Source organism: Pteronotus mesoamericanus, unplaced genomic scaffold, assembly GCF_021234165.1.
Source record: "Pteronotus mesoamericanus isolate MK-2021 breed Mesoamerican mustached bat unplaced genomic scaffold, CSHL_Meso_final contig_50, whole genome shotgun sequence".
Taxonomy (NCBI): Eukaryota; Metazoa; Chordata; class Mammalia; order Chiroptera; family Mormoopidae; genus Pteronotus; species Pteronotus mesoamericanus.
The window spans coordinates 16,989,446-17,016,959 of record NW_026555186.1 but is presented as its reverse complement, the minus strand read 5'-3'; the positions used below and the strand labels follow the sequence as shown (position 1 = coordinate 17,016,959).

General features: G+C 36.7%; 1 protein-coding gene across 4 annotated transcripts in view; it reads left to right on the top strand.

Annotated features, from left to right (window-relative positions):
- Window positions 1–27,514, top strand: part of PDE4D (phosphodiesterase 4D) — a 670,126-nt gene that overhangs the window by 317,642 nt on the left and 324,970 nt on the right. The window contains exon 1 of one of the 4 annotated variants that reach the window (XM_054578379.1): window positions 26,463–26,684. The exons of the other annotated variants lie outside the window; for them this stretch is intronic. Within the exon in view, the coding sequence (XP_054434354.1) occupies window positions 26,596–26,684 (89 nt within the window). The 5' untranslated portion in view covers window positions 26,463–26,595. Of the gene's footprint in view, window positions 1–26,462; window positions 26,685–27,514 lie in introns of those variants that run through there. 4 annotated transcript variants of the gene reach the window in all.

Here is a 27,514-nt window from a genome sequence, read left to right as displayed (position 1 = left end):
GTGAAAACAAAGTTCAATCCCATTATCTCTTCATCCCCAAAACCTCACATAACTTTATAAAATAAATAGAACGATGAATAAAAACACAATGAAATGTTTTTGCTCTATTGTTTGAGTCCCTAAGCTAAATCTTAATTTTCATAGCTTTTGGTTCCTTAAAGTTCAACAACAAAGATAAAATTTTAATATTAGGTTTATGTTATTTGTGGTGTGTCAAAGGTCCTTGATGTTTCTTTTGTCCAAAAATAGAATATGTGTTTTGGAATTACAGCCTCATCTTGAACCCACATCCATGAGTAAGTGAAGTCATGACACTATGAGGTTGATATATTTGGTCAAAGGACCCTATATACCCTAAGTATATACATATAATTCAATTACTAGTTCTTTGTCCTCTTTCTTTCTCATTGAGAAACAAGGCGCATTCGCAAAAATCAGCTTTCTTGGCCAGGACCATTGGGGCTCTTAGTTTTTCCTTTAACATTCATAATATAGTTTATGTTTTCTTCACCTCTTGCTATTAAGAACCCTGGAAGCCTAAGTCATTGTGTTCCAAAGTAGGTTTTGTAGAATACTGATTCCATATAATAGCAATAGGAGCAATGTGCAAAATGGATCTATAACCAAATAAGCTGTGATTCACAAAAAAACAAAAAATAAATAAAACAAAAAACCTGGTGTACAACTGTAAGATTTGAAAGTCTTTAACAGATGAAATATTTTAAATCTCCAGAAGGAAATACTATATGCAGGATATCCCAAACTTTATTAAATATGAAACTTTTGGGTTTGCTTGTTTTCAGAGTATCTAATGGGGATGATACTCTACAGAGAACATTTTGGCACAAGCTGAACTAGAGATACAAAGACAGACTTAAAAATATACACAGATTCCTTGAACAAATTTCAGGATGTTGAGAAATTGACTTCTAGTGTAGACTATTCTGGGAGACAAAATTTTACATTAACTGATTATAATTCAAATATTATGATTAATTTTAATTTAGCAGACAATTTGATCTAACAGATAAAACACTCGCCTGAAAGTGAACGAACATGTTTTATTCCTCAGTACAGTCATGCTGTTTTTCAAGTGATTAACAATTCATTTTACCTTTCCAGTTAAGGTAAAAGAATTCTTGTATGAGTAATAGAAATACTATAATTGGTATAACACTCGATTTAAGATGCCTTGTGCATCAATTCCCAAATAGTATTCGAAAAGACGGCTTACTCTGATATTAACTGATGTCTGAGGGAACAATTCAATTAATTCTGCAAATGTTCTCCACCTTCTAGAATGGCCACATTCTAATTATTATATCCAAAGCTCTTGTAAGTTCTATAGTACAAAATCTTTTCCTTTAAAATTGTCAGCCAACATTTTCCAAATCATTTGACTCTCTAGCCTTTTCCTTATTTATATTATTCAGCCCAACTCTTAACAACTCAAAAATATTTTATGCAGTAATTTGGGTAGTATTCTTATGCCTTTTTCTGCTTTTAATAGATAAAATTATTTCTAATCCATGTTAATAGAGAAGTACACCAAAAATCTAAAAACTGTGGGCTTTCAATTACTGGTGGTGAATTAACTCTGTGTAGTACACCGTGGGGCTGCAGTGTGGGGCTGAAGTAAGGGATAAAGGGAACGCCTGTGTTGCTGTCAGATCCTCTGGGAAGCCGGCTCTGAGGCTGATGTGCAGGATGTTTATAGGGAAGTGCTCTCAGAGGGAGGGAGAAGGGAGGATTAAAGGCTCAGAGGAGGCCTCAGCGGATCCCAAGCCAAATACAAGTTAACATTAGGAAAAAAAAATCTTTAATATAAAATAAAATTGCACATGTGAAAAAAAGGCAATTATGAACTCTAAGCAGAACAGAAGTTATACCATGAGGGGAACATAATCATATTACATATGCAGTAGACAAAATTTATGTAGTAAATATATGCGAACAGTGATTATGAATTGAACTAAAAATTGTAATTTAACTAGGTGAAAGAAGGAGGGGAGACCAGTATAACATAATTAAATCTTCATTATAACAAAAATGAACAGATAGTAGCTAAAAATTTCAAAAACAAGAAAGAAATTATAAACATATTACTTAAAATTATCCAAGGTCTGTCCAGGAAGTACCCAGCCACGTAATATGAAAACTAGAGATATTTATTGAAGAAGATATAAGATACAAGAAACATTGTGCATAGGACAATGATACCTCAGTCCTCTTCAAAGTGGGCACCTTGGGACCTCACACAGTTCTTCCAGTCTCCGTCATCTGCGCCATCATAGTTTTCTGAATCTCATGGATGGTCTGAAATCTCTTCCCTTTCAAAGGTCATTTTAGTTTTGGGGAAAGCCGGAAGTCATGGTGCTAAATCTGGGATGTAGGGGGGCTGAGTCACCTGGGTGATTTGATGTTTCTCCAAAAACTCTGCATGAGATGTGATACATGAGCAGGCGTGTTGTTGTGATGAAACTGACAATCACCAGTTGCCCATAACTGCAGACTTCTGAGTCATCCAAACATTTCTGCAGAATGGTGTTCAAGCTTAATAGAAAATTTGATGCAGATTCATTGCTCTCTTTGCTCAGTCATTTTGAATGCGACGGCCACACAGTACACATGCTCACTCGACAACGTCTACTAGCCCTCTGACTAGTATAGTTAATTCATTCTTGTTCACACATGCACATTCCAGTCCACTCTCCTTGGCTGCCAGGTTACATCTATGTCACACAAACCATTCTTATTATATTAACAATGGCTGGACTTTCTCTGGACAGACCTCGTAAAGTTAAGTACCAGCAAAAACAAAATGATTTGGGAAAGGGTACTCACAAGGGGTACAAATAATGAAGTTTTTTTAAATAAGCCTTTGGGTATAATTCCTTAATTACATGTGCCTAATTTCTCCATTTGTGACGGATCAAGTTAAGCTGCATTAACAACCTCAAAGCTTGTAACAACACATGTGGGCTCTTTTTTTTCTCGTGCTAATGTCACCAACTGGAGCTATGGTCCACAGCCACACCACTCCAGTTCAGAGGCTGACAGAGACTTTGCTGGTCTCTACGGCAAAGAGAAAGGAAGCGGTGAAAGGTTTCACAGCAGTAATTTAATACTTGGCCACTCATGACTCATGAGTTTGGCCAGAACTAGTCACATGGCCCCATTCGACCACAGGGATTTATTAAGTATACATGGATGGGCCTGTTAGGTGGAAATACTAGTCAATAGCTCTAATCACTATCCCAATTTCTCTCATCAAAATTAAGTAAAAATAGCCCTGTCATTGTGGCTCAGTTGTTTAGAGCATCGTCCCACAAACTGAAAGGTCACGGGTTCAGTTTCTGGTCAGGGCACATGCCAAGGTTGTGGGTTCAGTTCCTGGTTAGGGCACATATGAGGGGCAGCCAATCGATGTTTCTCTCCCACAGATGTTTCTCTCCCTCTCTGTCTCTGTCCCTTTCCCTTTCTCTAAATTCAATAAGCAAGCCCTCAGGTAAGGATAAAAAAAATAAGTAAAAGTAAAATGACTTAATTCTAGATTAAAATTTAGGTAAATATTCATATATGTAATAAATGTATAAATATTCATATAAGAAATATATTAACATAAATAAAATATTTAAATACATAAATAAAATACCCAACCAAAAATACAAAGAATAAAACAATAAAATACTTATATATGTGTACTTTTTATGTTTATATTTTGTTCTTTTATATATGCTATGTTCATTCTTTAAACAAATGTTTTTGAATACCTTCTATTTACTGGGCATTGTGGTAGGTCCTGGGTATTTAGTAATGAACAGTAAATACAGAAACCCCTCTTTTTGTATAACTTTTATATGGGCAGTTATGGGCAGGGAGACTCAATAAACATGATAGGTTGTGTGATGTTATGCAATGTGTTAGAAGGTGGAGTGGTGGGAAAAGACAGTGCAATGGAAGGGTAGTTAATGGGGCAGCCAGGTTAGTCCTCACTGAATAAAGAGCCTTTGAGATAAGACTTAAAGAAAAAGAAGATAAGAGATGAGCAGTGTGAATTCCTGGACAGAGGGAACAGCAAGTGCAAATGCCCTGAGGCTGTGGTATCCCTGCTCTGTCCAGGAAAGGGGAGAAAGCTAGTGAGAGGATAGTGAGAGAGTGAAGGGGACAGTTAACAGGAGACCTAGTAGGTGTGTCTGGGACAGAGAGGCTGTGCTGAAGTCTGCTGTACTCAGTTCATTGCTTGATCTCTGAGTGAGATGCTAAAATTTACAGTGGAAAATAAAGTGTTCAGTATATAGAAGATGGTTAATATTTTATATAAACCAATTTTGTGACACTATAAAGAAGACAAGAATATGTAGAATTTATCTTTTTTATCCATTTTAAATTGCCAAAAACTCTCCCACCCTTTGCATACTACATTGAACACCTATTTTTCTGCAAAGTATTGACATAAAATGAAACTTACAGGGAGTTAAGAAAGAAATTAATATTTACAGAGCTTCTACTACATGACCTCATTTACTGCTCAGAATAATCCTACTAGGTAAATATTGTGTCCTCATTTTAGAGAAAAGAATACTGATTCCCAAGGGATGTAACATGGCTTGAGTTACCAGGCTGTCGTAGAACGGATATTTAACCTCGGGTCGATCTCACTCTGAAGCATTTTCCCCCAATGCTTGTATTTTGAACCCTAAAAGTAGGTTTTATAATGCACAGATTTCCTAAGTCAAGGGAATTATTTAAGTGTGCCTTCAAAAATTCATCGAGTAGGTTCAAAGACGGCATAGAAAAGGACCCTATTCATAATGAGAATTGGCCTTAAGAGAATGTCATTGCCAGCCCTATTGGCCTCCACAGGAACTAGAAGGCTTTATTTACAAAGAATGGTCCACTCAGTGATAATTGAGAACTAACTATGTTTATGATGACAATTTTGCCTAATTTACTACAGACAAAAGACTTAAATGCTCTCTGATTTGATATTTATTGCTTTTTTTCCCTTTCTTTTGCAGGTAAGTTGGAAATAATTTATTTTGCTTATGGAATAGAGGTATGGTGTCACTTTTTCCTATTTTTTATTTTAACTGCTTTTAAAATTGGTCCTGAGAGATGATTTGTTTCATCATGCATTTTGTTGTTATAACTGTAAATATTTGAAAGATAACATTGTAGGTTTAAGTGTTTGATCCAGGAATTTTAAGTACAGTATGTGATTTCATAAAGTATATCTATGTAGGGTTTGTATTTGAGTTTGTGTTGAAGTGATTTCTATGTCAGATAGAAGGAAGGGGATTGTATTGCAGCATATGGGTAAATATACGCAAAAAAAAAAAATGAAGAAAATGTATGCTGTGAGAGACAGTAAGACTGAGAAGGGCAGGCATATAACCTACAATGGCCACTAATGCACCATCACAAGAATAAGTTACCTTTTCACGTACAGAGGTAATCAAACAGAAACTATTTTCAATCATTTTGTAAGCCCTTGGTTTTATGCTTTCTTCCATAATTGTGGAAGAAAATGTCTGGCCCCAGGTATTGATGATGAGTATCTTTGAAAAAGGAATAGCTGTAACCATTTCAAACCAGAGTGAAATTTTAAGTTAGAAGGCAATAAAATAGGTCCATTTCCTGGAAACCACTCATACACACACAAAAAAGCTCTAGTGAATATATCGACCATTTCACATAAAAAGAAGGAAATTTAAATCAAGCTTTTAGATACACAAAAGAGAAGATAAAATATCATAGGGGCTTAAAAAGATGTGGGATTTGTATTGGGGAAGGAAAGTAGTCTGTTAAGTTACCCACCTAAGATTATGGCCTTATTATTGCACACTATGCTTTCATTCATATATGAAAGAAGTGATTATTTGAAGCTTGAATCAAGCTTAAACTGAAATAAATACCATTTGACTTATTAATGGTATGTTTACTTTATTCTTGAAAGGCTGTCTGTGTTTATAAAAGTTATTGCAAACTTTACTATTACATGTATAAAAATTAAGAATGATTGGGGCGCTAAATCTACTCCTTGCTACTCAGTTCTAAATCGTAGCTACTCAATAAGGGGATGTAGCACAGAAAACAAGAAATATCCTAGTCCCCTGGTCTTGATGGGTAAATAACTTTAATCTCATTATATTCTCTTCAACATAGTCATATCAATGTAAAAGTCATCAGGATAGAGTCAATATTATCACTCTGTATAGACATTACAAAAGTCAAGTACTACAAATTCTTTTTAATGAAAGAATACAAATTTGGTTCTTAAACCACAAACCTACTCAAATGGCCTATAACTGTCTTTGTTTTAACTAGTATTTTAGTGGTTGAGGGAAAGGAGTAGAACTAAAGGACATTGTAAAATGGCATGACATCTTTAGGAGAATACATTTATTGGGTCTTTTTCATCCAATCTAAGAATCAGAGAGATTCTTTAGCCCAATATTCAGCAAAACTTTTCTGTGGGGAGCAAGATAGTAAATATTTTAGACTTCACAGGAATTAAGATCTCTGTGGTTAACCACTCAACTTTGCCATTGTAGGGCAAATGCAGCCATCCATAGGCAATATGTAATGAATGAGCATGCCATGTTCCAATAAAACTTTATTTACAAAAGCAGGTGGTAGGTGGAGTTTGCCCCATGGTAGTGTCCCATTTTCTGCTCTAAATTCTTTTGAAACGAAAAATTTTAAGTAAACTTCAAAAATACTGCAGGCATGTGTATGTTGGCCACTTTCTCACATAGACAAACACTTGCTATAAATAGGAATGAAACGGTGTTCAATTGTAGTTTAGAAAGAAGAAATAAATGTCTCAAAAGTTTGGATGAATTGAAACACTAGAGGGCACAAAAAGATATTTTTAAGTCAAGAACCTTTTGTAAAGAGAACACTACAATTATGAAAAACTGCCTCAAGGGGAGCAATGTGACCTCAAGTGCATAACTGGGCAGAAACGGTGGCCTGCAACTCCAGTGACCTCACTGGCCACAGGAACTTGAAGTGGTTGACCAATGCTGTGTTGCTATAGTAATAGTCATACATCTTTTTCTTATTCTACTTTTGGCCTTGTTATAAAATGTGGCTAAAATTATGGATTTATATGGTGAATTTTTTTCCTGCCTCATAACCATGGTTTTTTTTATTGCAGTAGGGGCTGACTAGTTTTCATGTGGTGAAAATCCTCTGTAGTAAATAAGTCAGGTTCAGTGATCTTATGTTTTACTAATCTTTTTTTAAAAGCTGTAATTAAAGTAATACATACACATATAGTTTGATATACTGATTTTTTAATTCAGTTGAGTATTTTATTTCATTAAAATGATTAAAAATCATCAAGATCCTCAAGTCTTAAAAATATTTATGCCCTTTAACCTAATAATTCTACTTATAGCTATTTGGAATAGGAAAGTAATTTGAGATATTAAAAATATTTATATTCAAAATATTTACCACGAAAGTATTTGCAATATTGAAAACATACGTATAGTCTAAACCTTCTACTTAATTAATTTTTAAATAAATTTTTATATTAGACTTGGTCAATTGACTCTTATCAGCCATTAATATAAATATAAATATAAAATAAATATAAATGATATGGGAAATTGCTGATAGTAAAGCATGAAATCCAAAACAATTCAAAATCACATGTACTAAAATCTCAATTGAATATTAAAATTAGATGCATAAATATGTATTAAATATAAAAATAAGAAATAAAATGAGCCAGTTAATTTACAGCAATTCTCTCTGGGTATGGATGATTTTTCTGTTGTTGTTTTTTACCCTTCTGCATTTTTCAAATATCCTATATAAATAGTCATCATTTTTATAGTAATAAAAAATAAATGTTACTCAAACAGAAAACTCTGTCAGCATTCCAGCATTCTCACACCACTTTTTTTCTTGCTATATTCTTAGGTCAGTGCTGATAAAAGTCACAGGTTATAAGAAAAATATGTTATTTTATGCATCAGAAAATCTATTTAAATGAATTAATAATGGTTAGGCAGACACATTGGTGGAGTCCCTTTCTTAGGCCTGTGGGAGAGGCTGATTTGTCTCATTTTTTGTGCTGTGGCTGAGTAGCCATGCACTTGGCAGTAAGAAGCACAGACAGGTAGGGGAAGACCAGGGAAACAGTTGCCTGCTGGAAAGGTCTACAGTGTAGAAATTTAGGACAAAACTTCCCTGTAAATTTCCTGGGCTGTGATAAATGGGGACACATGCAACACACACACACACACACACACACACACACTCCTCTAATCATTCTTTTCCCTTCAAAAATCTGCCTTCTTACTCTTGCCTGTCCCTGCCAATGGATCTCACAGAGTGTATGCAGCAGGGCTAGAGAAACAGGAGACTGAGGCTGTTGCTACATTGGATTTGCTCTGAGCACAGAATTCCTTAGGAATTGCCTTGCATGAAGTATTGGAAGAAATCCCATAATTAATACTGGCAGAAATGCCACAGCCATCAGGCACAAAGCAAAAGCTGGTCATTAATTTCAGTTCAACTTTCCCTTGTGATATTTTTAGTATCATGAATTAACTACTAAAATTGTAGTTTTTTCTTTTTCCTTTTTTTTGTTTAAGTTATCTGGTGGTAGTATTGTGACTATAGTTTAAAAACACTGGGCTAAAAAGATACCTAAAAGAGTGAACATGGCATGGGCAAAGGCTCAAAGTTTGAGCCGTGTGAAATAATTTTTTGTTAATTCACTATGGATTTCTAAAGTTTCATCAGGGCTCTATTCCCTAGTACCTAGAAGACGAAGAACTGTGTCCCCAGGTGTACCTGGTAAATCATATGATGGGTTGAGTGAAAAGATGGAATTGAGACTAGCTAATGCCATCACACAACCCTTATCACTTACTGTTCTCTATACAATTTACTCTTCATTTGTAACTTTTGAATTAAGTTGGCTTTTAACATAAACTAACAAAATCAGTAACTTGGAATTTTTTTACACAGATATGTCAGGCATTCTCAAGAGCACTAGCTTATATTCTCAAATGATACCTAGTGTTTTATGTATATGAAATAATGTTCGAACATATCTAGGTGTACACAAAGATGTCAAAATTTATGCATTAGCTACTGTCCACAGGGTAGGTAAGGAAATAAATGACTTGGCTTATCTAAACAAATTACTAAGGAAATACAGAAGCCTTTAATCCTTTCTGGAACAATGCAGAATTAAATGTTCATTATAAAATTCCACATATTAGTGAAATCACATGGTACTTGTCATTCTCTGACTGGCTTATTTCACTTGGCACAATGTTCTCCAGGTCTATCCATGCTGTCACAAAGTATAAAATTTTCTCCTTTTTATGGTCGACTAGTATTCCATTGAGTGAATGTACCACAGTTTTTTTACCCACTCATCTGCTGATGGATACCTGGGCTGCTTCCAAATCTTGGCTATTGTACAATAAATAATGCTGCAATGAACGTAGGGGTGTATATATCCTTTTGAATTAGTGTTTCAGGTTTCTTTGGATAAATTCCCACAAGTGGAATCGCTGTGTCTAACAAGCCAAATAGACAGACTCATAAAGAATGGGCTGACAGCTGTTAGGGTAAGGTGGGGGCCTTAGGGAGGGGTGGAGGAATTGAGCAAAAAAGGAAGGACTCATGGACACAGACAATAGTGTGGTGATTGCTGAGGGGGCAGGGGATGAGGTGGACACAGGTAAAGTGAGCATATATGGGGATGGATGACGGAGACTTGACTTGGGGTGGTGAACACACCATACAGTGTACAGATGATGCGTTGTAGAATTGTGCACCTAAAAGCTATATAATTTTATTAACTGGCATCACCCCAATAAATTCAATGAAAAAAAGAAAACATTATAAGAAGGAATAGCAGAATTTTAGACCAAAGTAATGAAATTTCCCCAGAATCTGTTTTCTAAGAAATTTCAGGGATTCTCTTAACAGATATTTTTAGCTCCTGCTATCCTGGCAGTCCCAGGGACACAAGGCCCATGGAAGTTCACAGCCCATTAGAACACTGAACATATAACACTCTTGCTCTTCACAATGTCCTTTCAGAGAAAGGGAGACTGTAATACGCATATGCCCTAGATAAGAAACAAATTAAAGAAGAATCCTTGCCAAAGCTCTACAGATGTCCTTGACATGTTTATTCCCAGTTACTCATTCCTATATCTCACCTGATAACCCATAGCAGATTCATGCCCAATCTTTTCTTTTTTCACTACTTTTTCTATTAGTTCACAGATAACCTGAAGAAGGATGGATTTGAGCTTTTCATGCCTGAAATAGGTTCACTTTCAATTCCAGAGAAACTATAGACAGACCTTTTGTCAGCTAAAGCATGTTACTTAACATTCATAGTAAGGACAAAAAGCTTCCTAACTGAAAATTTAAAAAAATATGGAATGATAGTCTAAAAACTATGTTGAAAAGATGAATAACTTGTGGAGATCTGTTGTACAATATAGTACCTATGGTTAGCAGTACTGTATTTTACACTGAAAAGTTTGTTAAGATGGTTGATCTCATGTTAAATGTTATTACCACCCACAAAACAAAACAAAAATCCAAAAACCAAAGAGGTACAATGAAACTTTTGGAGGCAATGGATATGTCTATCACCTTCATTGTGGTGATGGTTTCACAGGTGTGTGCATATGTCCAAACTCATCTACATTCAATAGGTGCAGCTTTTTATATCAGTTAAACAAATATAAAGAAGTTTGAAAAATATTTGTTGGTTATATATGATGTCTTGAGAGAAAGGAGGGTATGAAGGGGAAAAACTTAAGATACTGTCTTGTTGGCTCCCATTTTCCCTGCTCAAATCCTTTGAAATAGAATCAAATATTAATGGCTCTAAAAATTCTGCTTTTGCTATTTTGCTCCCTTGTTTAGAAACTTTTGATGACTTTTTCACTTCTAAATTCAATGAAGTTCTTTGTCCTAGCATAACATTCAAAGTTTTTCGGCTTCATAGAAACCTTTTTTTTTTTCCTACCTCTTCCTTATTACCACTGTTCGCAATAATCTCCCTCTGAGCTCCAGTGATTTCACCAGCTTTGGATGTTCCTAGTCTCCTCAAGTATTGGTATAGCATGCTTCTGAAGAGTAGCAGCTGCTTACACTTATTGAACAATACCAGCCACAGTGTTTAATAAACATTTGATTAGTAAGTATCAATATTTACCTCAAATGGCTGTCAGACCAGTGAATGCATCCACTTAGCAAATACATATTGAACCTCTACCACTAACAGGACCTATTCTAGTTACGAGCAAACAACAGTGAACAAAGCTGAGTCTCTGGTCTAATGGAACTTCATTTATATATGGGGTCGGGGGGAGGAGGACAGACAGTGTAAAATACACAAATATACAAAATATATTGTATGTCATGATGATAAATTTTCTGAAGAATAATAATGCAGAATAAAGCAAAGGAGTGATAGCAGTGCTATTTTAGATTGAATAGTCAGAACAGGTAGTCCTCTATATTAAACTGACATGTGAACCTTAGCAAAATGAAAGGACCATGCCAGTATCTGAAGAAAGAGCATCTCAGGAGGAGGAAGTAGCAAGTGCAAAGATCCTGAGGTGGGAGCCGGTACATTGCATTCAAGGAACAGAAAAAACACCAGTATGGGTGGAACCAAGTAGGCAAGAGGGAGAGGAGAAGGAAAATGAGCCAAGGAGAGAGGCAAGGGCTTTTGTAAGCCTTGGTAAAGAGTTTGGATTTATCCCAAGAGAAGAGGAAAACTAGTAGCGGATTTTGAGCAGAGAAATGACATACATTTTCAAAGGATCACCCTGAGTATTCTGTGAAGACCAGACTTGGAGCATGGGTGGAAGGGTAAGTGGTCAAGAAGTCACTGTAATAGTCTGGGCAAGAGACATTGGTGACCTGGACGGGCGCTGTGGCAGAGGAGGTGGAGAGAAGTGACCAGACTATGGCTACAATTTGAAAACATAGTTGACAGAATTTTACGATGAATTTTCATATAGGGCAAAGAAAAAAAAAACACACAAGAAATGAGTCAGAGATGATGCAAGGATTTTAGCCTGAAAAAAAAATAGAAACTTATGTTTTTTTTTGCTGAGTTGGGGAGAGTTGAGGGAAGAGTAAGTTTAGTGGTGAGGTGACAGGGATATGAACCAAAAATTCAGATTGGACACCTTAAGTCTGAGAAGCCTATTTGTGGCAAATGCTTTAAGCTCCACCTCATTTGCCCTTGACCCTCCCCAGAGTTCATCTGCAGCTTCCAGCTTCAGTGGGCAGTGCCTGTATGCTCAGTCAGTCTCTCATCTCGGGCACCTGGGGGCTTTTCCCAAGTGAAAAGGAGCTTCCTAGACTGTATAAGGGTAACTCAGAAGGACACCCCATGTTCCTCTTGTGTCAGTGAGACAATCTGAGGCATGTGTATATGATCCCTCAAAGGGTTCCCAGGAAGACTGAGTTCATTTGCTCATGTTGACTTTTCTCCCTTCCTGTACAATGAAATCCTAACTTCCTACAATTACCTCCCTGTTTCCTCTCCAAATAAAGTAACCACACTAGGACTTTGCAGGGCCTGTCTGGGAGGAATTCAACTTAAGGCCATTATACATGCAAATGTCAACATTCAAGAAGGGAGTGGATATACTATCTTGGAAATCAGGGAAAATATCCGGGGATAAAAGTATAACTGGGATGTGTTAGTCTTTTACAAGCCTATATGAAAGCCCTTTGCACAAGATCTGAATATGAGTAGGTTTCTACACATACTTATCCCTTCTCTTCCTTATGTTCTCTTTTCCATATGGGCACAATGATGCTCACCAATGAACAGCCTGAGCTTTCAGTAGAGAGCACAGCAGAATGTCTAGATAGTAGTAGCTTGAATAGTGATGACAATTTAATTGCAAGAAAGGGGATCTTGGAGGCTTCTCTTGACTGCATTTGTATAGAAAGCACACTGTGTTTACTTTCCCTATGTTTATTTGGGGTCACTTTGGAAAAACTGGTGAAGATTATGGAGTGCCACCCCAAGCCATCCTTTGGTGTTGTCATTGCTTTTTAATAATGGTTTAGGTTCATCCACACTTTTCCACTTGCCTGCACCGGGTTCAGAGCATGTTTTGTATGACATAGCCAGCAATAGGCAAAGTGAAGACTGTTCTCATTTCCAGTCCGTCACTCAACTGAATGTGAAACCAACTCATTGTCTCTCAAATTTTGAGTCAGAATATCAGATAAAGCACAACTCTTCTTGCATATATTATATCACAGTCCAGAGTAATTTCTGCTTTGCAGGAAGCATCCAGAATTTGATTTTTCCTGCTGAGCAGTTAGCCAGATAATTGTAAATCAGAAGAATCATTTACATGAATAAAATTTTTATTCTAATTAAAGAGCTAATTCAAGCACATAAAAATGCTCCCGGTTCTCACATTACTAAAATGGTAATATTTTTTATCAGTGGCTATCCTGTGAAGTTTCAGGTGACTAATGCATTTTCAAATGGCACTCGTAAGCATACTAGCATTTTACAGGCAGACCTCCTTTTGTTGTTCGTCACTTTATTGTGCTTCACAGATGTCGTGTTTTTTACAAATTGAACGTGAGATCCTCCCCCAGCAAAAATATTATGACTAACTTTTATTCCAATACTTGCTTTATTGTGGTGGTCTGAAACTGAACCCACAATATCTCCAAGGTATAAATAAATGATTCCATCTTTTTAATGAATCAAAGAGTTTTTTTAAAATATAATCTCCAATTTTTAATTTTCTTTTGTCAAATGGAGAAATGGAGAGAGAGATAGTTTCTGAGCTAGTGGGTACAAGCATAGATACTGATTTCCTATTTTGGGAAGTTCTCTTTAAAGCATGACCATTAAGAAGCACAACCACATGAAATGTTTCTGTAATAACAGAGAAGTAGGATACCAAGCCTGCACATCACTCATACCCACACATGCATCCTCTCTAAGGTTTGGAAGGCAGTCACCAGAAGATGAAGGCTAAGCAAATGCCCCTTATGGCTAGTTGAAGCTCTTGGGTCTTTCTTCACAAGGGGGCGCTGTGCAAACATCTAGCTCTTTCCAGAGATGAGTATTTACTTTCACACTGGCTTGACGTAGGTCTCTAAATCTATTTAAAAACCCAGCTTCTTTCTCTGTTTGCTTTTTTTTCCAGACCAGGCTCTTCTTACCTCTGAGGGACAGGCTGCTCTGTCTTCTTTAAAAGTCAAAGTGCTTGTGATGGAGTGTATGCTTCTCTGGCTTCCCAGCACTTCTTTCTCTGACGCTTTAACATCTCAGCAATGTATAAACTATCTATGGGACAATTGCCTGAATTTGAGATGCTCCACAGTCCTAGTACCCAAGAGTCCCAGCCAGTGGGACATGACTCTGCAGTACCTGCTTCTCCTTAATTTTTCTTTTTCAAGTATCCAACTCCAAACATGAGCTGAGAGTATTCAGTAATCATTTGTATGAGTTCTTTAGTTTCATAAAGACTAAAATTAGAGTTCCTCTGTTACCTTTGTGATGTCCTTGACTTTGACCTGCATCTCAAATTGCTAAGAAGATAGTAAACTGACTTTCCATAGGCACATCAAAACTAGTAGATTAAAAATAGATTCATTGATGGTTTTTTCATTTATTACAAAAATAGAGTACCTTTCTTGTCTGAAACAAGCTAGGCCTAACATTTATATAATATTTATTTTAAAATATAAGAAAAGGAAACAAAAAATAAAACCACAGAAAAAACAAAAAGTTCTCATTTATTGAAGTATTACCCTACTGAAAGGTTTTGTAGAATATTTTGTAAAGTATCAGAAACTGTGGAATAATCCCAATCATCCCATTTCTAACCACCTGGGTGAACTCATAATTTACTAAGAATTATTCTGTATTAAACAATTCAGAAAACATATTACCTACAACTAAAATGGAATAAATCCTCTTGGTTGACAGGTTTATCACTTAAATGGACATCGATTTTGATCAGTCATAACCTTTGAGCAGATCTTTGACATTTCCTTTTTATCAGTAACTTGTTCTTGTTGGTAAGATTTAGTAGTTCAAATTTATTATATTCTTGACATTGTCTTTTCCTCTGCAAAGTCCACCGTTTAAAATAAACTAAAAAATAAAGCATAGGAGCTTATAATTTAGATTAAACATAAAGTACAGGCCATAAATATTATTCAGATGAATTTATTATAACAGTACAGTTCTCACTGCTCAAGTCCTATGTATTATAATCATCACCTGTTAAGAAACAGTCTCTTTAAGAGGGAAGTGGGGGGCAGGGAAAGGGAAGGGAAGGGGAAAGTCAAGGAACATATAGCAAGGACTCATGGACAAAACCAAAGGGGAACAGCTGAGGGAGGGAAGGAGGGAGAGGGCAAAGGAAAGAGGTGGGGGGGAGGCAGAGACAAATGTATTTAAAAAGTAAATAAATTTAAAAAATAATAATAAAAATTTTAAAAAAGCCAAAAAAAAAAAAAGAAGAAAAAAAAAAGAAACAGTCTCTTAAATGTGACTGGTAGAATGGCTGAATCTAACTGGTAGATACACAGGTGTTCCCTATAAAAAGCCCTTCAACTTTTATGTATTTTTCAAAATTTTCTAATACTATTGTGAAAAAATAGTGTCTTGATATGGCAAGAACTATATTCTATATATTTTTTCTGAAACAAGTGCTATATGCCCCATCAGTTTTGGGCTTTAGACATCTGTAATCCAGCTCGCTGTGGACCACTGCAGAGCTGAATGCCCTATTTATGGCATGCTTATTCTTCTCTTTATTTGTGAAAGAAACATGCCAAGGGACAGCTTGTCAGTTTTAATGTTGTGAACACTATTGATACATTCGATTGAGAAAACACTGACCAGGATAGCACAGAAACATCTTTATGATGTGAGATTTTTTTTCCCCAGGTGCAAGTCTCTGTAAAGAGAGGCGAGATCCTCTCCCACCCCCTGTTTTTGGTATCTGCAACCCCGACTTTGACCCACACTCAGCACTAGGCATGAAATAAGAACTCGGTAAACGTGTCTCTCCTGGGCCCACCCCAGCTAAACTGGCTAGACTAGACTGGCAGAGAAGAGGTGTTTTCCCTGCGCCATGGGCTGCAAAACATGTTTTACTCAGAATATCTGATTTGACTTGTTTAAATGTTGGTCATCTGAAAAATCACCTTCTTCTTAGTTATATACTTTTCTTCATAAATGAGCTAAAGTAATTCCCATTTCTGAGGTTGGAGTGTGGGCTCTGATCCTGCAGAGCCCATCCTGGGGTTGTCACAGATGGGGCAAACAAAATGAGTCATCCCAGAAAACTTCTCTGTCTGCCAGGAGAGGGGAAAGGGCTCTTCCCTCTAGTGGAGAAGCCAGCCCGAGCTCCTTTTTCCAAAGGCTTTTATTGAAAAATTTATCAATGGGGCTAGGTACTAGGAATGTACAGGTGATCTCATTATATCAGTATGTTAATGTTCACAGAGAATAGATGATGTTGAGGAACACAAATGGCAGGAACACACCAATTTACATGGGTCCGAGACGGGATGAGTAAACATGAGAGCATAAACATAAGGGTGCCAAAGAGTTTAGGGTCAGGGTCTGTGAATTATGTACATTTCCTTCCCAGCATGAGCCGGTTATCATAGCTTTTGAGGGAAAAACAAAGCATGCTTTAAAGAATTTACTCCTAGGCCTGATTTCCCCTGGGAACCACCAGATCCAGTTTAGGGCTCCCTCCAGTATTGTTTCAAACCTGAGCCAGGCACGGGGAAGGGCAAGGGAGCCAGGAAATAAGGAGACTTCTTTCAGATAGAATGAGGACCCTGGCCATATCAAAGCCAAGAGTTGAGGGTCTTTTTGCCCTTTCTTCATGTCCCCCAAGTTTTTCCCTGATGCGCATTGCAGCTGTGCCTGTCTTAGGTTGCCCCTTCCATCAAGGAGTCTTACTTGTCATTGACTAACCAGCCATCCTCCAGGGCCAAACACAGTGATGTGAGGGAGACAGGTTTTGTCTCCTCAGTGGCCTGTTTTCCCAAGGCCTCCTTGCATAGCTCCAGCCTTGGGGCCCCCTCCCCTGTCGGCTGGGCTACAGTTCCTGAAACCGGACAGGGCATTTCCCAACACATTTCTATATATATTGTATATCCTTCCTTTTCCTTCTGCCCTGATGTGGTTTAAAAATATAAGCCTGGTCCAGTTCGTATAAGCCTTGAGTTTCAATTTTTGCTTCCTTCAGCTCTAACCTCCATTTGGGCATTTATTATCAGCATGCATCTAGCATAATACCTAGCGCATAGTAGATCCCTAATATATATTTATGAATGGGTGGGAAGGAATGATGGAAAAAGAAGGGAGGGGCAAAGAAGAAAGGGAGGGAGTAGAAGTAGGGGGAGGGAGGGAAAAGAAAGGATGGAATAAAATTTCATATGGAAACTACTTTACTAGGTTATATCTTTTAGGATGTTGTGATTTGGTTAGGGTCACTTTTAAAATATCTAGAAAAATACTTCCTGCCACAAATATTTCACTATCTAATATCCAATAGTGCTTAAAAATTCACAATTACAGTTTTCCTTGCCTGCAATTTATTTTATTTTTATATGTAAATTCCATCCCTTGAGTCATCTGTAACTTATAAATTGAACTAAAATAGGTCTAATTTATATCAAAATTTGTTACAAACTAGTTATTTTACTTGCTATCATCTGACCAATGAAAAAAACAACCTTCTCTTCTCAAATTTACATCTGCATTTTAAAGGCAATAAGTTTAATAGAGAAAGTCTCTAACTTAGAAATGTCTAAAATTGAGAGGTAAACCAGAGTTTTAATCAAGGCCACATTATTTATCACTTACCAAGCTTGGGAAAGCCACTTAACTCCTCTGAACCAATGGAAGTAAATTTAAAACCTGTGATGGCAGTGAGAGCAAGAGCCAGAACCTGCCCATTGCCTTAGATCAATGTCCTAATTGTGTCTGTTACAAGTTTCTTAGGTGGTGTTGAGGGATAACTAGAAAATGGTGCCTTACGTTATATTCATCATGTTAGAAAGCAAAAAGAAATAACTAAAATAAACTCTATTTTCTTTCACTGTTACTCCAATACCCAGATTTCTATTTTAGCCCCTAGTAATTGCTGCCATTGGTTGAATGGATTGAGAAGTGTTATTCCTCTTCCATGTAAAATATACATGAGGAAAATATAGAACAATACACAAGATAAGCAAAGTCTGACATTGTCACTTGTCCTCAAGCCTCGCAATACTCTGCCAGGCCTCCTCTCTCTCTCTCCCTGTGTAACTCTCTAGTTATCACAATTAAGCCATTCAGCCCCCACCTACAGCTTCAGTACCACCTAGAGAAATAGACCAATCTTGTCCCTAGAGTAGGGATTTAAAGAGCTTGGGTAAACTAGCTAGAGTGGAGACAAGATTCAAGACAGTCAAGACCAACTTGGACTCACATCTCTATCACTTGTTAGTTTTGTAGTATCAACGAAGTTATCTAACCTCTCCAAGTCTCAGATTTCCTATCTAAATTATGGCAATAATAATATCTTCCTGAGAATTGGTTAAGATTAATGAAGATTGTGTAGCTATTGTACTTGTTACTCATTCCCTTCTGTGAAAATTCAAAACTTCCACCATGACTTAACTCCAAAGAAAGAGGCCTTCCTCATCTAGTCCTTCACTAATCTAGTCTAGACATATGTTGGTTAGGAGCATATGTTTTATGATCCAAGAGACGTCAATTTGCATCTCTCATCTGCCACTCATAGGCTGTGTCATCACAGGAGCAAGTTACTTCAACTTTCCGAGCCTCCATGCCCTGAGTTGGAAAATAGAATAAAAATAAGACCAAACTCATAGACATATTATTTTAAGGATAACATAACATATGGTAAGCCCTTATCACCGAATAATTACCAAATAAGTCATTGATGCCATTATAATAAAAATAAGGAATTGGAAAAGCACCTGACCTAATGGTGATATTTGCTTCTCAAACTCAGTCAAAGCACAGATAGTGTCAGAGCGAGAAAGGGGACCTGCGGGTGATGGGTCAGCGGTAAGCCCAGAAATGGGAAAGTTTGTGAATGTTGACTCGAATAAATACTATCCAGATTTAGCGAGATATCGAACACTGTCATGGAAAAAAGTCACAGTGCCAAAGTTGAACGAAAGTGATTGTTTTATTTAGAGATTCTTGGTATTTGGGGTCTTTTTTTTCTCTCTCAGGGGAGCAATTTGGTTTTTCAGCCTGGTAGTTTCATCACTGCTTTTGCTTGTTTGTTAACATAGTTCTAAAAGCTGGAAGAGGCCATTTCTGTCCTTATTTGGAGTGTGGTCGGTCAACAATGAGAGCAGCATCAGTTGGAGCCAGTGTAGCAAATGCTTTTTCACTTGAAACAACCTGTTTTCAGGATCCCATAAGTTTTCAAAAAATAAATAGAAGTGTTTCTATATTTAGGTGAAACCCAGGATTTTGAACAATTTTAGGAGAATTCATTGCCGCTTGTTTATTTATTTATTTATTTTACTTCTAGCAAACAAAACCATTAGAAGGTTTTCATGCTGCAAGTAAAACATTAAGGTTTTGTTATAGGATTTAACCTTTAAAACACAACAGCGTAATATTTTAAGTGTCCTTATACACATAAAATAAAAAGATTCCAAATAGAGAAAAAAATTATTCATCAAAACTAGATATTATTTTTAATGTTTTCTTGTTTTAATATTTATTTTTGTAACATTGGATTAGTAATAGAAAATGCCCAGACTTTCCACAGTTAAATTTTCCCTTCTGAAGAGCCATTAACTTAGACATGATTGATAACATACAAAAAAAAAAAAAACCCACAAAAAACTTATTTTAGGATTTAGTCAAAGTAACTATTAGAAATTCTTTGAGAACTCATATCAAGGACACTCAATCATTTCTGCTTAATATAACTAGGCCTTCTGAAAGTCAGGGGTGAGAAGAGGTATTAACTGTCAAATTCTCCATTTTTCTATAAAGTCTTCTATGTATAGATTGATACCATTCTGGTTTGATTATGCTGAATGTATTATTTCTCAGCCTTTTGCAACTGGATAAAGATAAATACTATCCATCTAAACTTCTGAAATTTTTGTACATTTTACTTTTGTTTTCAGTGTGTTCTGTTCTGAATTTTTTATTTACACCCAAGCTATCACACTTGACACAATTAATTTTATAATTACATATGAAAAATTCCAAAATATAATTGTTTTTATAAATTATTACTGCATTAATTTTGTCAGAAATACTCTTTTTCTGGTGTCTTTTTTATATACATTTTTTCCCATCACCACTTATCCCCCCACACCCTGCAGCCGCCTCCATCTCCCATCTCCTACTCTTCCCACAATGACCATGCTGCTGTCAGTGTCTTTGATTTCTTTGTTTTTTGGCTCAGTCCCCCCACTCACCCCCTGATCTCCCTACCTAGAGGTGTCAGCCCACTCTCTCTCTCTGTGAGTCAGACTCATTGATACCCACCTTTTTTTTTTTTAATCCTCACCTGAGGGCAGTTTTTTTCATTACTCTGAGAGAGAGGAAGAAAGAGAGAGAGAAACGTCGATGTGTGAGAGAAACATCAACTGATTGCTTTCTCCTACGTGCCCTGACCAGGGATAGAACCTGCAACCTAGGTATATGTCCTGACCAGGAATTGAACCCAAGACCTTTCAGTCTATGGGAGGATGTTCCAACCAACTGAGCCACACTGGCCAGGGCTGATACCCTTTTTGAAACCAGTCAAATGGTGTGTCTGTTTACCATGCTCATGAGGTGATCCATTTTAGAGGACAACTTTTAAAACTGGAAATGTTCTAATAATATAAAAATAGTTTTCTTAGTTCCCCAAAAAGCTTACAGACATTATCGGTAACAGTGGCTAACATTTTGTATGGCATTTTCAAAGTGCTTTCATATAAATTACCCTGTTCATGCCTCTCAAAAACTCTGTGCAGTGGCTCTCATTTGGATGAGTGAAACCTAACGAGGTCAGGCAACAGTGCTCAAGGTCACATGGCAAGTTCATGGTAAAACCATTCCCCTAACCCCCTCTACCAGGCTGTCCTGAATATTTATTTTCCCAGTACTGTTTCATTAAAACAAAACAAAACAAAACAAAAAAACAGGAACAACAACAAAGGTATCCTGGAACAGTCCTGTAATTCATTTGGTCATAACAATGACAGTGGATTTTCTGGTTTTAGTGGTTGGTTGATTGATTGCTACAATCATGGCTTTGTCAGAGAGAGCATCTAAAGAAAGAGAACATAAATAAGTTTTACCTAAATTACCCATGGTGAATATTTTTGCTCCTAATCAGGAACATAAAAGAATATAATGTAGGTGATACATCTTATTTTCAAGTAGCCAGGAGATTACTGGTTTTGCTCATTCATTAAACAAACATTACTGCAACTTACTTTTCCAGGCCATTTTCTAGGCACTGGGGATCCAGTGAGAAAGCAGACATGATTTATGTCCTAATGACGTTCAGATCTATCGGGGAAGCCAGATATTGAAAAAATAATTACAAATGTACTGCCAGTGACAAAGATGAAGTGCAGAGTACTGTGGAGACATCCCCTGGCGTAGGGTAGCAGGGAAGGCTTCCTGGAGAAAGTGGCTTTCAAGATGAAATGCTGTATTTACTATTTTGCTCACCAATCCATAGTTAAGGATGGTTTTTCCTGCATTTCTGTACTACATTAATGAGTACAACATTGACAAGAAAAAAATTTTCTGACCTTATGAATCTTCATATGCAGAAAATTAGACAATTATTAACTCCAGGACATTTTTATACAACTTTGAAATGTCATGTTTAGTTTTTTTATTTCAAGTGATTAGTCTATATTAATTTCAAAATTTTAAATAATTTGACTCAAGAAATACTTCTTTTTGACTACCTAAAAAACCTCCTAGGATTTGTCAGTTATTTAGTAGATGCTTAACAAACATAACCTGTATTTCTCTTCTCCCCATTTCTTCCTCCTTTAATTCTTTCCTTTAATACCTTTTATCCAAGTATGTAGAAGGAACTCAGTACCTTGTTGGATAGAAAGGGCTTGACTTAATTATCATCCAAATTGCTAAAACATTTTTAAACATACTCTAATTTAGATGGTAACCGTAACTACATAATAAAGCATTTTGATTCACAATCCACAGCTTTATTTATCTTTTGTTCTTTTGCTCGGGGATGGAACTAATCATGCCTCTTGTCATTTGTTTTATCCTGTGACTTAATAATTTTAGCTCGCTAATTACATTTAAATTCTGTTGTGTCCTGGGACACATATGCATAAAAGATGTATTTGTAGCAGCCTAAAACACAGAGGATGCTTTCCTAATAATCTTACGGCTACAGAGTACCACTAATTAATCATTGTCCTCTGTTTCAGAACATGAAATAATTGACCTCTAATTCAAGTAGAAACATATCAGATTAAGAATGACTATTTGGAAGTAATTCAAAGAAAGTACTACCATTATTTTGCAGCTTTTCCATTTGGGGTAATAATTGATAGTTGATTATGATAATACATTAATATAATTAATAAAAGAAACTTTGCTTTAACCACAATTACTTATACGGGATGAATACTAGCTTTCAGAAGTGCACAAGTCCAATTGTAAAATTTTCTTTCAACACTTTCGCAACAGGTCGCCTTGAAAATTGAATTATTATAAGGAAACTCTTATCAGAGGAAGCTAATAAATAAAAATGAAATGAAGTTGTTTGCTTCTGCATTAACTTCTGCTGCAACTGGCGACTATTGCAAAATACAACATTATCCTGAACCCATATCTCTGACTGCTCAGGTTTCCTGAGGCAATGCATTTCAACATAATGTAACTCCACTGATGTAACTTCATTTCTCTCAAGTTTAGCTCAAACCTTCCCCCTCCACCTGTCAAATAGTCACTTGAGGGGTAAGTAAATGCCTATGTGGATTATGTTTAAGTTCTCTTACTATTAAATTTGGGATTTTCAATTAAAATAGCTATATTCTATAAAGAAAATCTTGAGTTTCTGTGGCAGGCACCAAACCCCAAATTTGTCATTTGTAACATCTAAAATCTTGGAACCAAAATCTCAGAAATATTCAAGAAGCAAAGAAAGATGCCTTATTTAGAGTTTGCAGAACATAGTATCTAAGTTATTGGCAGGAATGGGCATTTTTTTTTTTTAGTTTTAGTGAGGTTAAGAATTATGTGAGTAACAACTGGGTGGAGGGAAAGTTCAAATTTCAGGATCTGGTTTTCCCTGGGATATAAGTTTCCAACATATAAAAGAAGGATTTGCTCAGGGACAGAACTTCTCTCATTGCCATTTAATCATACTTTTACTAAAAATTCTCCTGCAAAGTAAATGCTTAATATATGACAAATTAAAACATTCAAAAGATTTTTACTTCATTTTCTTTTCTATCCTTCAGTATGTGAAGTGAAAGTTAACAAGCAGCTGTTTGAAACGTAGATGACAGCAAAGGTTCATCCCAGCAAATGTCTTCATTTACTTTTATTTTTTTAACTGTCTAAATTCTCATGTCTGTGAAGTACTAGCCAGTCCCTCAGAACAGTACAGGGGTGGGCAAAGTAGGTTTACAGTTTTGAGTTGGCAAAACACAGGGTTTATTCTTGTATTATTGTTTAATTATTAATTATTGCATTTTTTATTATTATGAACCTGCTTTTGCCTACCCATGTATTGATATCTATACTTGAAATCAAGGCTTAACTTTGCTAATCTCAGAAATAAGAAGCTTATTTCTGTGACCTCACTGAGGCCTCATAACCTAAGGGGGATTATGCGTAACTGTGTGGAAGAAATGGGAAGGAGGAGGTAAGTAATGATTTAAGGCAAAAAATAACTTAAGCATTGGAAGATACTTCATGTGCCTTTATCTAATTTCACATTAGGAAAAAGGACCAAAGTTTCCCTTTTCCTGGATATAATTTCATATTTATACTTTCATTGTTTTTATTTTCTTGACTCCTAGATGTCTACTTTCAAGAAGGGGGGTCAGAATAAATTAATGGCAATAACATAAAAGACAATTTTGCATCTTCTTCAATACACATTCTTTTAGAAAAAGTGAAGTATTCTATAATAACTTTATTCTGCATTATTATTACAGCCTTATATTTTATCAATTGCATATCAATGAACAGGATAGTCTTATAGAAAAATCAGTTGGTATGGAGAAAAAGAGAAGTATTAATCAAAATGCCTGTTGCAGGCTTTAGCCTGCAGGGGAATGTAGGGTCCGTCTTGCCATGACAAGTATAACGGGGGGTAGCAATGCAGGTAATATTTTTCTACCTCCAAAGCTAAATATATGGATTGCAGCTTTCACTTTCATAAACCAGTTGTGCTGTTCCACCTACAGAATTTGAAATGCCGCCGGTTAAAATGAGTTTTGTATTGCACGGAAGGCGAAAGAAGTAAATCTTCGCCACTGCTTTCCCGCCTGCCCTCTGGCTTATCTTTGTGTTCTCCCCCTCCCTCCCACCATACCAATCCACCCCAAGCGCCGCCAGCTTTCAGGGACCTTCCCCTCCCCACCCAGCCTCCTGGTCCTCTCATACTGCCTGACTTCGGTCTCAGATGAGACCAGTCAACTAAACACCAAGTTGTTCAGCTCTGTGTCAACTCAGCCAGGAATGTTTGCATTTCCTAAGAGCTGCCCTGAGATGGAAATTAAATACAAGGTCTGGCAGAAGTAATGCCTGCTGGAGTGTGGTTGGTAGGGCAATAACATGGGTGTAATAATTTCTAGTTTTAATTTGAACATTTCACCTAAAATGCCAGTTGGTGTGCTTGAGTGTAATATTAGTATGTTACAGAACAGCATGCTTATGATTTTGTAATAAAAGAAGGGGGTTATTTGTGTTAGAACCCTCTAAGTATAAAGGAGCAAAATGATAATAGTGGAATTTCATACACCAAGGGGGTAGGCTGGTACAGGTATGGCACCCTCTCCAGCCCTCCTCAGATCACCAGGAAGGTTGCCGCCACTTTTGCCCCGTGAAATGTCGATTCATATACAAAAACAGAAAGGTATAATGTGTAAAGCATGACAAGATTGCCAGTTGATTCAGAGAGAGCGTGTTTATTTTTGAACTCTTGGTTCCCCAAGGTCGCTGCTGTTCAGTCAGGAATCACTCACCCACTCTTTTAGCCCATCTGTCAGATAACAAAGAGGTGAAACTGTAAAAATGTTTTCTATTACTCATTTCGAAAGCTGATATGGAACCTGTAGTGTTCTCAAGGACCCCTGGTGCGCTGGATACTGTTGTGAAAATAAGTGTCATGTTTAATAACTCGAGCTTTCATGCAACTAAATTAATATTTTGGACCCCTTATGAACATAAGAATTATGTTAGAGTGATGACTGCTAAGCTCAACTGTTGATCAATTCTGCCCAGTTCAGAGCGGGTTAAATTCACTCTTGGGCACTCCAAGCCTCTCTAATCTTATCCCAGAGAAGTGGAGTTCTGCCTTGGTTTACAGTGGAGGTCACTGGCGGGGCAGTGTTTGGACAGGGACTGATGGAATTATGCTGCATTGTTAACGTTAAATACCAGTCGTTGGTGAGGACTGATGATGGCATTGGGGTCCTTTGATTACTTGGTACAATATCTTGAATTATGTGCCTTCCTGAAATGTTCTGGATTCTTAAAACATATGAGAGGCTCCCTTTGGCTTTCATCATTTATTTAACGTGAAAGTTGTTTTAAGGGATTTATCAGAGTTAAGAAATGTTTCTAGGGAATAGAAAATGGACAAGAAAATTGATCTTTGTTGTCAAAGTCACGCATTTATGATTCACTCCCCAAGGTGACAGTATCTCCTTGAGGGAAAAGCTGCCAAAAGCTTTGAAAGTGATCTGCCTGTTTTCTTTTCACACTGACTTGCAGGAAGGTGCTGGTATTTGGAGATGATTAAATCCTTGTGGAAGGAATGATGTTCATCCTATTACTAAGAGAAGTTGAAATAAAGAAAAGACACTTGGCAGCCAGTTGTGTGAAATTTAGTAAACTTTGTGGAATTTCGCAGTCATAGGCACAAACTTTTTTTAACCAAGTTTACTGGTTTTTTTTTTAAACTTCACACTTGATATAAAAGGTTCACCCATTTCAGTCATACCCTTTCACAGTGTGTGTATTGTGCTTTTCAGGAGCAACATGTGACTATGCTGTTTAATCAGGGCTAAATTTAAAAACAAATTTGCAAGGGAGTGTTACTCACGTTATTAATGAGATAAGGTCTTCATGAAGCAAGCTCTGTTGCAAAGGGCAAGTGTCACACAGCAGGAAGTCCTGGCCATCCTTTCCAGCCCTGCTTCAGCCAACCTGCCACCTAGCTGTCAGTGCATACCACCCCACAGAGGAAATGCCCTCAGTCAGCCGCCAGCGCCTCCTGCTTGGTGTGGGGCCCTCCAGCCCGGGGGCCCTGCACCGGCTCTGACTCGCCGCTGTCTCCAGCGATCCTGGCTCCTTCTCTACCAATGGCTTTTGTTTGGGATCTTCAGGGAGCCACAATGCCAGGACCATCTCCAAGAGCTAAATCAAGATTGCGTTTCTTGAAGTCCTACAGGTATCAGCTCTTTACTTTGTGTAGCTGGGAAAATTTTTTTTTTCATCACCTGCTGTAGCTGTAGGGTCCCTGCAGAAGAGCTTTTACCCTGCCTTGATTTTGTTTGTCAACTTCTAATGTGCAGTAAATTGGCAGTATAAGAAATATGAGTTAAGACGTGACCCTTAAAATACTCGGGTACGTGGAAACGTGGAGAAGCAGAAGGAAGTTGACTAACTTTAAAAGCTGTTTTCGAGGGTTCAACGGTAAGCTTAAAAAAGTATTCCTATTACTGCTATCTGGAAAACAAGTATATTAGCATGCCTAATCAACTTACCATAGCCAAAATTGGTCATGCTAACTTTCAGTTAACCCTTTGAGTGTCAGAAAAAGATTCTTGTTTGATTAAACAAACAAGCAACCACACAACAAACACTATGTGTTGTTTATAAGTGTTTCAGGAAAAATGGAAATTACCTGTCTGGTCTAGGTGATTATTCAGAGTTTTAATATTGTCTGGGATTAGACACCATGAAATCAAAGTAAATATTTTGTTATATTTTTATTTCTATAGATTTCTATTAAAATCATACAAAAAATCTTAACCTCATGACTTTAGTAAACTGTCAATGACAACTTTGTTTTATATTCAAATTAGCTTATTTTAACCAAATAACTAGAAAAATAAGAAGACACTGAGAAAATGCTTTGATTTCTTTCTTTGCTTTAGTATTCTAGGAATACAAGGAAAAGATTGATTCCTCACACAATGTGTGTTTCCGATTGGTTAGTCTATAGCACTGAAAGCTATTTCAGCAAGAGCAAACAGAGGTGAAATTGTTTGAAAAATC